Below are 12,559 nucleotides of genomic sequence, written 5' to 3'. Positions count from 1 at the left end.
TTTTCAACCACCCGGGTATCATACATCAATTCATGGTGCTCATACCCTCTGCAATTACATATCAATGACTCCTTTCCTTCAGATTGCATCTCAAGGACTCCTTCAAGGGGCTAGTTCCACATTTTTGCAATGGCCTTAGCTTACTCTTGTGCCTGCAAGGCCCTCACTTGTGCCTCCTCTACCTTGGCTTTTGCACCTTCCCTGAGAATTTTCTTAAGTTGCACTACCTTTGCTGCATCAGTGGCTTTCTCTTGTAGAAAAGTCACCTTCTAAGACATCTACTTATTGTATTGCTCAAAAATCCCTTTCAAGGTAGATGCCATCAAGTGCATTGCAACTCTATTGGACTGCAAAATGGACTTGCAAAGTGGAAAATCAAACAAAAATGGAAATGGGCAGGTTCATGCATAAGGGGAAGTCTTTGCCCCCAATAAATTCTAGTTGGATGCTATTATGTGTGCCAACTCTGTGCTCAATCGAGCACCCCCACTCAGGCATTGAAGACCATGGCCCCTTATGAAGCATGGACAGGCCGTAAGCATGTACTTTCACACATGTGAGTGTTTGGATCTCTTGCATATGCACATGTACCCTCTTAGCTGAGGCATGAGCTTGATGATAAGGCTATCAAATGCATTTTCATTGGTGCCATACCGCCCTTTACATATTCAGATGATACTTTATGGTCTGACTCCAAATGCTTCTAATAGCTTATAGCCTCCTGTTGTTGCCCATATTCAACTTGATTTGCAGCCATAGGATGATCATGCTATTGAATAGGTAGTTACAGAGGAACGAGTTGTCATTAGGCAATAAAAACAAGTTCCAAGGTGGCTCTTGCATACTCTACGGGACAGCGAGCAAGCTCAGCCAAACTATTCTCTTCCATTCTCTTCCATTCATAGGGATACATTTGATAGCAGAGAATGGATGGATGCCATGAAAGATGAACTTGATTCCATTCATGCAAATGTCACATGGGAGAGAACGGATGGATGCCATGAAAGCTGAACTTGATTCCATTCATGCAAATGGCAATGGGAGTTGTGCGACTTGCCGACAAGCAAGCATTCCATAGGCACTTACTGGGCCTACAAATTGAAGCCAAAAGTTGATGGTAGTGTTGACTTTTACAAGCTTGCCTTGTTGTGGCAGGCTATGCCTAGCAGCCATCCCACTAGAATTTGGGAGGTCCACTAGATGCTGGTGGATATTAAGGCCACTTTACTTCATGGGGATTTACTGGAAGAGGTCCATGTCACCCAATATGTAGGCTTAGAGGTTGAAGGTTTTGAAAATGAGGTATGTAGGCTGAAAAAGGCCCTCTATCATTTGAAGAAGGCATCATGGTATGCAAAGATACATTTCTTTTTACTATGACTTGGATTTCAAAATAGCCCTACAAAGGCCACTCTTTATGTTTGGAAGGGTGAATTAGAATTTTTTATTTTAATTCTTTATGTGGTTAACCTCATCACTGGGCTAGACACTCAAAAAATTGCAAATTTCAAGGTAGATTTGCAAAAAATCATTGTTGCAATGTCAGATATGGGCTGGTTCCACTACTATTTATGCATCCAATTTGTTAATGTTGAGGGGGACTCGATCCAAATATATTGGATAGCTCTTGCAACGCTTTCAAATTCAAGGATTGCAAGCTGATTTCTACTCCATTGGAACCTGGCTTCCATTTCTCCTCTAAAAATGGGAGTACCCCATTTGATGCCACTCTTTATCAACAGGTTCTGGGTTGCCTTATTTACATTGCTTATGTCATGCCCGGCCTGATTTGCAATATGCCATTTCCCAATTACATAGGTACATGCTCAAGCCAAGCACACAGCATTGGCAGGTAGTGAATTGAGTCTTCCATTACTTGACGGCAACACAGCATTTACGGCTGTTCTATAGGGATTAGTTTTCACTTGATTTTGCATGCATTCACAGGCAATGATTGGGTAGACTCTTATGACACCACATGTCACATAGTGGTAACTCTTTCATGCTTGGCTCTTCGTGCATCTCTTGGTTCAACAAGAAGCAGCCGACAATTGCCAATTCTAGTTGTGAAGCTGATGGCAACCTTCACACCTACAGTAGAATGTGTTTGGCTCCATACGTTACTCCTAGATCTTCATGTTAGCCAAGACACTTCTACAGTCATTTGCACCGATAGCTAAAGTGCTTTGGCCATTGCACACAATCATGTCTTCCATGCGCATACCAAGCACATTGAGGTGCACTATTATTATGTTCAAGAGTGCTTGTTAGTTGGAGATATACAACTGTCCTACTTTCTCATGGAGGATAACTTAGCATATCTCTTTAGGAAGGCTCTACCACAACCCAAGTTTGAGGTTTTTTGACATTCTTTACATTAGGCACCATCTATTACATGATTTGATCTCCCTGTACTATCATATGGTGCTACATCCATGTTGGGCGAATATGTGCAACCATGATATGGATGTATGTTATGGATTGATGATAAGTTTTTTTGACTAAAAATCCATTGATGCTCTGTTTGCAAACGTTCAATCTCTTTCAGAATGTTTTGGTCCACCTTGATATGTTTTTGTTGTAGCGAGTTGATAATGTACAAATTTTTCAGGGTTTTGTACATGTGATAGTTAGCTCGTGTGACTTAATCAATGTTTATCAAAAGCCATCGAATCCCTAGAGAGTCCTTGGGAACGATGTTTTCTTCTTGCTGTTGCAGGTTGAATTGGGAATTGACGTCTTGAGACTGTGTTCAAGCAGTTCTTCCCTATTTGAATTTCTCTTGTTATTGGGCGTATAGGTGTCCAAGCAAATGGAATAGTGGGATTGTACAAGTTTGAGTGTTTAAGGCGAGCTTGTTTTCTGTTGTTTTTGTCATTAAACATGATCCAAATGACTTGGCTTTCTTATGAAACTTGTGAATGTTTGAATACACTATCTACACCATTGACCAAACCATCAATAATGTCTAAGTTGCGTGAGCATATTTCTACTATCATTCCCCATTTTAGGAGCAATGTTTTGTGTAAGCCTGCAATGTTTTTTGCATTGGATGGTGGTGTTATTGTTTGTTGCATGTTTTGTGTTTTTTGTCAATAGCATGAAGAGTATGTGGATTATCTTCTAGCAAATAAAAAAGTTCCTTGTTGTGGATGTCTTTTGCCGCATTGGTGTAGAAGAGGTGTGGAATGTTTTGTTTTTGCAAGGGTCTTCGACAATATTATTGGTTTATGTTGGAGATGTCTTTTATTGTTTGCTTGCCTACTCTTATTTTGTTTAGTAGTTCTAAAAACTCATTGTTTGTTTGTCACATAGGAATGTTAAGTTCATACATCATTACATTGTTCTTCCAAAAATATGTTTTTGTGGATGTGTTTGATGATTCTTCCATGAAAAGCCAAGAGTCTTTTGTCGGGCTAGCTTGGCATAGATCTCCACACAAGAGGACATCTACTCCTCCAAATGGTTACATGAGATTATATTTAATCTCTCAAAATCGCATGTTTGTTGCACGTGCTATGGCCAATCAGCGACACTTCGTCGAACACAACTAACTCAAGGTCTTTGTACACTTCTTGCAATTATTCGGGAGACAAACTTGTATAGTGTGATGCCATAAGGGGTAAATGTAGAGCCGAGTGGATTGTTGTTCCTCCTATATTGTATGCCGCCTTCCCTGTGTAAGCTAGTAGCAGGACTCTAGGAAGGTCTATGTCAGTCTTTCCTTTGTGGGAGTAGTATCTCAGTAGTGCTTGCACGATTGTCATTAGTGTGTGTGTGTTTTGCCAGTTCCCGTGTTTCCAGTTATGAAAAGGTGGAATGGTTTGGAAGGCTCAATTCTTTTTTCTAGCATAACATCTTCAACTATTAGTAGTTGTTCTGGATTCAAGTTATGAAATGTATGGTAGTATTCATTGTTGAGTACTATTTTGTATGCAAGTAAATATTCATTGCCAAATTGGTTTGTTTTACTTGCAATGCACATATCTACTCCAATTTCATATGTGTCTTTATTGTTCAACATTGTTTGATTGGTGTAGTTGTATTGGATGTTGTTGTTGATTTCGAATGAATTTTTGGAATAACTTTGTTGTATTTTTGTTTGTTTGGGTCAATTATATGTTTGTTTTCATAATACATGTCATGCCATAAACTTGTATTCTCGTCAAGTGACGGTTCTTGCTTGTGATATGGCAAAAACAATGTACACAATTCTCTCTAGTAGTTTTTTGGGTCGTTTATCTCACTAAAGTTGTTGAATCAGATGAGGCGAGGTTTTTTTCTTTACTTTGAGTATGTGCCAGAGAATGTGTATTCACTTGCGAACGTTGCCAAGCAAATGTTTAGGTTTTTTGTGGCATTTCAAGTACTTTGTGATAATGTCATTGAAGAAGATGTTCGTGCTTTTTTTATGTAGTTGTTGTAGTTGTTCACGTCTCTTTAATAGAAGTGTTCTTTTTTCAAGAGGATTTGTGTTAATGTATTGAAATTGTCTTGTGGAGGTTGACAGTGGGGCAAAGATAGAGCTAGGTATACTGCTTGTTGGGAACTTATATGATGGGTATTTAAAATTACATTGCCTACTCTGCGAATGCGTTCATTTGGAGGTGCATTTGCGGATATTCTTTGTGTCATTGTGGCTTTGACAACATCTGTTGTTTCCTTGTTTATTTTAGTCATGTATGATGTGCAATATGATGCTAATCCATGCGGATTTAATATGAATTGGACATCTATGTTTGCTCCCCAAAGGTTTGACATAGTTAGGTTGAAATGGTTGTGTATGCATCTTTTGGCTATCTTCTAAGGAACGCCGTTGGTTGTGAGATAGATGATTTGAGAGCAAGGATGTATTCTTCTTCACTTATTTTAAGGGAGGTTAAGAATGTTGTGTAGTCTATTGCCAATGTGTTATCTTCCATTAGGAAAAAAAAAAAATTCATGTTTTTTTAAAGACTATTGTCTTTTGAACCTACTTGTATTGGCAACACCACTTTTGTGGATGCCATAGGTGGTCGTGGAAATCCGAATTTGCACTTTGTTTTCTCCTTGAAACTTGTTTTACGATGTTTGTGGGTTTGTATGTCTTTTTCGTGCAATGGAAACTTTGAAATATCTACACAAATGTAGGTATCTACAAAAGCCTCAATTTCTTCATTTGAAGATACACCATATGTTGGTGCATATTCCACCCAAAGTAGGCCATGATCGTGTTGTCTACCTCTATTTTGGAACTCAGTGTGACAAAGAAGAAGTCCACTACATTGCCTAAAATGCTAGGATCTTTTTGCAGCAAGGTTTTGAGTGCTTGGAATCTATGAACGTAGTATTGAGCAGTAGTAATAGGGTCCGATTGAATTAATTGTCCCAAATCTCTGTTGTAGTTTGGACTTGTTGGAGTAACCATGGACGAATTCATTTTTTGAAGGCAATGTATCAATGGTGGCCATAGTTTTTCAACAGTAGCTACAGATAACGTGACAAAAAAACTCGAAGGTCCTAATTGTTGCAACGTGGCGAAGAGGGTTTTTTTGAGGCAGTATTTGTAATCGGCAGATGTTAGAAGGTGTGAAGTCACGATAACTTATCTTCATCTGTAGGATTTTTTCCAAGTTTTTATCTAATAGTGCATGCTTGGCTAGTATTGTGTGTCCCCTTGTTTGAGCTTTGCGCATTCTTACCCATGATGACGACAGTAAACACACTAGAATCTTCATTATTTTGAAGAAAAGGTTATCAATTGAAAGAGAAAATTGACGATCGATATTTGTTAGCTCCCAATGTGCGATGGTTTGGTATGAGATAGTGTTTGGAATATTGTATTGTCGTTGTTTGCCAAAGAATAGTCTAGGGATGCTAGTTCTTCGCAATGTTTGTCTTTAAACATACTTAAGGGGGAGAACCTTTCAGATGGAGAAATTGTAATTGTTTTGTCTTCGAATCAACAACTTGTTGGCTGCTATATAGCCCATGGACTAAGGTATTACTGTTAAAATATTTGTCATTGGTGCCTTCATTTACTTGTTGAAGGTCATCTTGAAGTTGTTGCTCTTTTTACAACATTTTGATGTGGTTTTCCCAAAGAGGATTTATGTTGACGTCATATTGCTTGTATAGTGGTGATTTCAACAATTCTATGAGTGCCATCATAGTGAATGTTGGTGGCACCGATCCACTCGTAACTATATTTGTATGATAGTTTTTATTTGATTAATGTGTCGTGTTCTCCCAAAAAACGAGGCAACAATCATTTTGCTCTCCCTACATCAGCAAGTACGTTGATAAAACTTCCGTGAAGCCCATATTGACCCTCATATCTTAACTCTCGAATATGTGCAAAAGGGATTCTAATCGATACCAAGCGTGCTTCAATATCGTTGAGATGGCATGTGTAAGTTTTTTTCTCATCCATTCTCATATTTTTTGAGCATACCGTTGGCAGTTTGTTGTTTTTGACATCTTTACAACAAAGTGAACACAAGTAACTTGCTTTTGTTTCTGAGGTTATTATGTTAATGCCATTTTGCATGCAAGAAAATTGCCATGTTCTCTTTTAATATCCTTATCTTTGAGAATAACTTCAGTGATGCACAACATATACAAGGGAAGCTTGGAGTATCCAATATTTTCTTTTGATAGCTTTCTTTGAATGACAAACTAGTGTTTTTCCCTTATTTTGAACAAAGTTCGTCTCCTAAGGTTGATGTTGTTGTTCATGGAGATAACATATGAAGGTTATTATTTGGCACAATAACAGTTCTTCACATTTTGTATATCTTGTTTGTATGTATGTTCCAAAGAACAATCAAAGAAAAGAGAGGCAACTTCTTTTGCTGCTAAGTTTGAATTGATTTGAAGTAGTTTTGCTTCATCTAGCATGGACCATCCTTAGTATGTGCATTTGCCTTATAAATGTATCAATGGGGTGATTGTAGAAATGCTAGTAGATTCTTCCAAAAAAGAAGCATTTACAAGCTTTCCTTTAGTTTTACCTATTGTGATTTTTTAGGACATTTTAATGCCATTGTAGCACATCAAGGCAAAGGGAGTACCAAAAGTGGAATGGAAACACTGGAGAATGTCTATAATCAATGCGAATTTCCCAAAGTTAAGCATCTCTGCAGCCCAAGGAATGTAGGTGCAGATAGGATGGTCAGGCAACAACCAAAGGTTTCCTTTGAAAGGTTCTCCTCAAATGATGCATGTTGTTGCATCAACAAGTAGAGAAAACTTTGAAGTCCCATTTCTGTTGTTCCTCTTTGCACCACAGTTGCTCCCTCAATTCTATAAAACTCACCAATTTGTAAGAAATTTACAGATTGATGAATATATGTAGAGGGAACGAGCAACGTGATCGTGTGTGAACAAAACTTGTCCGTAAAGTCACCTTTTAGGAAGGTTGGATATTTGGGATTTATGACCTTGTATGTAACGTACTTGCAAAGCAATTTCCCCTTTTAAAAAAATCTATGAGGAATGAAATCTGATAGCTGTGTAATGCTTAACAAAACTAATGAATTCCCCCCCCCACAAAATGTTCTTTTGAGGGAATTATTGCTTTTGCAATGGATGCAAAATTATGGGAAGATGGTTGGAAACTCTTTACATCATTAGGACCATTATAAGAATTTACTTTGTCATTTGCTTCATTTGGTGTGAGTTGCTTGCTTGCTACAAAGACAAATATCAAGTACACTAAGGTTGTAGAATACCAAACAATAAAAATGTATTTTGGAAAACTTGTTTGAGATTATGTAAGAGCTAGGGTATCTAAGTCATACATTAATGTTGGGATGGGAATGTATTAAATGTTTTTTATGAGAAGAAGCATATAGGATTAATTTTATCATTAACTTATGGATTTATATTACAAACACAAAATAAAAAATTTAACTTGGTATCTTGTTATTATGAAATGATAGTAAACATACAATGCTAACACTTGAGGCAAGAAACATCTTCCAAAATAGAAAAATTCACAATTTACTTGCACTTGACAATAGACTTCCAAAGTAAAATCCACTTTGAAATAATGACCACAAACGTGGTTCAATGTTTGACTTAGTCGGAGTCAATATTACTTATGTCAACAACATCCCCTCTAGGTGAGCATAATTTCTCGATTGTATCACGCACATGGGTCGATTTACTTGAATGTTGAATGTGTATAGTGATTGTGGATTTAAAGTTTACGTACTCTGAGTATTCTCGTATGAGCTTCTTTGCTGACTACCAAAAGGGAAAACGTGAAACTAGTCAAAATTGAGGAGTTATCATCCAACACAAACAATTTCAAGGGACCAACTGACCTTGAGCATAAGGTTCCTCCGCAACCTCCTTGAAATAATTCTTCAATGTATGGTGAGCTGTTTTCTTGATGGGAGAGTTCTTCAACAAATTTTCTTTCGTTGGCTTGCTTGAAGAAGCAACTACGAATGCATTTGGCTTGGGACTAGGTGGAGAAACACTATTTTGCATGTAAGAACAGGCAGAAACAGTAGGACCTCCTACAAATAATTTAACAAACTCTTTATACAATTCTAATCCAAAAAAGTTGAGGGTAAAGAAATAAAATAAGTAGAGAACCTAAACATTACTGTAACATATAGTTTTTGTAAAGATACGAAAAAACCACAGTAAGTAGAGCATACACTTCATCCGAATAACAATTCTTAGTTGTTAATGGCGCAGTGAAGACCAGAAAAAAGAAATTTAAATCAAACACAACAGAGTCGCCAAACAACAAACAAAAAGAATCGCCATCAGTGACGAAGAGCAAATTCTTCCATTAATCATGCTTGCAGAGAGAAGAGTTTGCCATTTTTCACAGTTAAACATTGCTCTCGGTTGCATGCAACCAAAAATCTTACCACGAATGGAACCACAGATTCGTTTAAATGCCACACAAAGATAAATTGTTCGTAAATATCGCATACAACGTGAAAGTCGTTTGAAGGGCATTCAAGCAAAGCCGTTCCTAAACGGTTCGTGAATATTGACGAACATTGTGATATCATTACAAACGCTAGCCAAACATCGTTTCTGATAGAAGTAGCAAGACACGAATGACAAAAAGTCGTTCCTAAATGGTCCCAAGCTAAACAATAAATGAGAAATCATTTTTGATAGAAGTAGCACGACGCGAGTGAGAAAAACAATATCAATAGAGACCATTACCATGTGTTTGCTTGCTTTCGCCACTCTCAGCTTTCATATCCTCCATCCGCATGAGTTTGGCAGAGGTTGGCGTAAAAGGATATGGAATTGCATATGGGCAAACTTTGGCAAGGCCTGCAACCACAGATTAAGTCAGAGAACGATGAAAGATTTTGTAAAAGAAAGAACGAAAGGACAATATCAAGAAGAGAAACCATAAAACAGAAGACCTTTGATGAACATGCCGCTATCAATCTCCATGAATTCCGTGGATCCTTCCATTGAAACACTCTTTCTAACCAACCACAAAACAAATGAAGTGCAATACTATGCTCACGAGTTCTCAATTTATAGGCTAGACACAGAAAATATCTGAACATCATAACAAATCTTCAAACCTCCCACGATATGACTTCGCAATATTCGCGATCAATGCACACGGACAAACGTGCCGAGCAAATCCTCTGAACCAAGGTTGAACACAAACAAAATTAATCAAACCACTTACTTGCGATCGTAAATCAACATTCATTCTCTCCTCCACTAATCATGCTTTCCAGCATGAAAGGCTTTGGACGTAGCCACTAATTCAGCCACTCAGATGACAACGAATCTCCATTGCGCATCAATCCATAGCCAATGCTTGGAGCTTGCGCATAAAACGATGGCAGAGGTATGAAACCACTTACCTGGCGCATCAAATCCACAGCCAAGGCTTGGAGCTTGCCCATAAAACGATCTTAGAAGGACCATGTAGGAAAAACCGTCCAACAGCCATGCATTAACACATTAACAAAACACAACCATGCATTAGCACAACAACACCCACATGGGAGAATAAGAAAGCAGCACCCCAATAATCCATATAACACTTTCTAAATTCTGCAAAGACACTAGGGATACCCCAAGGGCATGCCAAAAGATGGAAATTCACACAATGTCTACTAAGGCATAATCCCTATCAAGTCGCCCACTAAAGCATTGCCCTCACCTCAACGTCTGAAATAGTTTTCCCCAACCAGTAAGAGGAGCCCCACACTAAAAGTGCTAAGAGTCATCGGCGCTGCGTGGAAAGTCTTCCCCATGCACATCGAGAATGAATTAGTATCACAGCACCTGCAAACGCACCCCACCCCTTGCTATATAACAAATATCTCTCGCCACGAGCAGGTTCAAGCCAATATAGCCGCGCCATCTAATTGCCCTCCGAGATCTCTCTCCTCTGGCAATTGCAAATTGTAGGACTTCGCACGAGCCAGGGCAGGCCTATTGTCGATGCTTAGAGTAGGGATCGCAATTCACTCCAGAGATGGATCTTTGATCAAGCTTAGACTGGATTTTTGGTAAAATCCGAAGGGACAGGTAGAGCGCATCACGCAGATGGTATGCAGCTCACATGGTTCCCTATTGCGCGGCTTTCTGTAATTGAAAATTATGGCAGCATCAAACGCCCAATCACCTGGTGTGAAGACAAATTTCAAGACGCCAGAAGGACGATACAAGCTATCACATGAGAAGACGCATTTTCCCGGCCTCCTTCACTATGGCCATTCTAAAGCTGTCACGCAGGTTTGTCCCGAATTTTTCTGAAAGGACATGCTTTAGGTGTTTGCTGATCTGCCATCCGTTTCAGCGATCCTTTGTTTCGATGGGCCTTCTGAGTATGCAGGTTACCCTGGCACATTTGAAGGACAAGCCTGTTTCAATGCCCTTAATAAATAGTAGCTCCAGCACCAGCAGCAGTGTAAAGATGGTAACTCAAAGACTCCTTGGTTCTGGAAACGGAACTAGAGCTCTAGGTTTTGGTGGAGGCAACGGCTCCACGAAAGCTAGTGTCGGCAACAGTAAGTTTGCCGCAACAACGAATATTGGTGGAGGTGCGAGCAATGGGCCAGCAGTGCCAAATTACGACGGAGAGGGCACTTACATCATATTCAACGTTGGCGATACCCTGTTTATTAGCGACCACAACTCACATGAAAAGGCAAGTATGGGCACCTCTAGTCTACAAAAGACTTTATCCTAGCTTTGAACTGATGCAAGTAAACAAGGTATATGTTATAGTTATAGGTTATTCAGGAGAAATAAGAACGAATTATAGTTCTCCATATTTTTTGGACTACTCCAACTTCAGCGCCCATATCTTTTTGCAAAAACGACGCGAATGGACGTACCCTGTTCAAAGTTTTTTTTACAACGAAACATTAGAAATTTTGAATTCGAAGCGCCTGGCCAATTTCTGTCAGGTAGAATTGAGAAGCATCTCAAAGTTGTAGTTTGCGAGTCTTAGAACGTGACTTCTAAATCCAGATTGTCTTGTAGAGACTGTCTTGTTGTAGGTTTTTTCACAAGACGCTGATTCAGGTTGAATATCTTCTCTCTTTGCCGACATACGCCAGGACCCAATCAAGGCTATCCATTTCAATAATGCGAATCCAATTTGTCATGCTTTTGATTCAGAGGCCAAGGATGGGCATGACCTGCTTATCGGGCTTAGCTCTGGAGATGGTGTGTATTATGCATTATAATATTGTGATTACCTTCATCAATACACGCTCATCACTTTGGAGTCATTCAAAGCCCTTTCCATTCCCTTGTGGCTGGCTTCGTGTGTCCTTGGATGATTATCATATTCTTGGGGACCCAGATTGAAATGTGCTTTCAACTTGCTGCAGTGTATTCTGTCTCATTGAGGCAACAGCTACAGGACCCTGGGAAAAAGCTTTTGGGAGCAATGCATTACAACAAAGATGGATCCATTAACGGCAGGTATTTATAGAAATGATCCCTGATTGATGCAAAAGAGGTCTTACCTAGAAGGCTTATGCACAGGGTTAGGTACCTAGAAGGCTCATGTACAGGGTTAGCCAGGGTACCTAATGCTTTGGATAGCAGGTTCTCATGCGCGCAAAAGGTTTCATTTTTTCTATCAAGGGATTGGAATAAATATGTATATTTCTTAGTTGCATAAGATCTTTGTGGGACTGTTATGCTGTGGTCTCCTTGAGCGCTGTCAAACTTACATTTTGTTTTTGTGTAAGTGTCAAACATTTTGTATAATGAGAGCAGAACCGTGAGAGCTGCTTTGTGACAGTCTATGTAGATGGACTGTTTTCCCCCCCCCAATGCTGTGGTCTCCTTGAGCGCTGTCAAACTTACATTTTGTTTTTGTGTAAGTGTCAAACATTTTGTATAATGAGAGCAGAACCGTGAGAGCTGCTTTGTGACAGTCTATGTAGATGGAATTTTGCATGGGGTCACTTCAGAGTTGGAGGGCTAACTGAGCTGTGGGAAAGGCAATCACTATTAAAAAGTGGTCCACATCCATTCAAGCTACAACATGTGAAGACATAAGTATTTCATTTAGTACGAGCACTTCTGAGCAAATTAGCTTAGAAAAGAT

General features: G+C 39.1%; 1 protein-coding gene across 7 annotated transcripts in view; it reads left to right on the top strand.

Moving 5' to 3' along the window:
- Nucleotides 1–10,167: 10,167 nt before the first annotated feature.
- LOC147888209 (uncharacterized) overlaps nt 10,168–12,559 on the top strand; it is a 97,894-nt gene continuing 95,502 nt past the window's right edge. For 3 of the 7 annotated variants that reach the window (XM_087393321.1, XM_087393320.1, XM_087393319.1), the window contains exons 1-4: nt 10,170–10,725; nt 10,790–11,140; nt 11,556–11,664; nt 11,832–11,925. In XM_087393321.1, the coding sequence (XP_087249447.1) occupies nt 10,591–10,725; nt 10,790–11,140; nt 11,556–11,664; nt 11,832–11,925 (689 nt within the window). In that variant the 5' untranslated portion in view covers nt 10,170–10,590. Of the gene's footprint in view, nt 10,726–10,789; nt 11,141–11,555; nt 11,665–11,831; nt 11,926–12,559 lie in introns of all 7 variants that reach the window. The other 4 variants (XM_087393325.1, XM_087393323.1, XM_087393322.1 and 1 more) reach the window with 4 other exon arrangements.

This window comes from Dipteris shenzhenensis, chromosome 22 (genome assembly GCF_047967505.1).
Source record: "Dipteris shenzhenensis isolate YYH24624 ecotype China chromosome 22, Dip_SZ_1.0, whole genome shotgun sequence".
NCBI classification, from domain to species: Eukaryota; Viridiplantae; Streptophyta; class Polypodiopsida; order Gleicheniales; family Dipteridaceae; genus Dipteris; species Dipteris shenzhenensis.
This window is presented reverse-complemented; position numbering and strand designations above follow the sequence as displayed.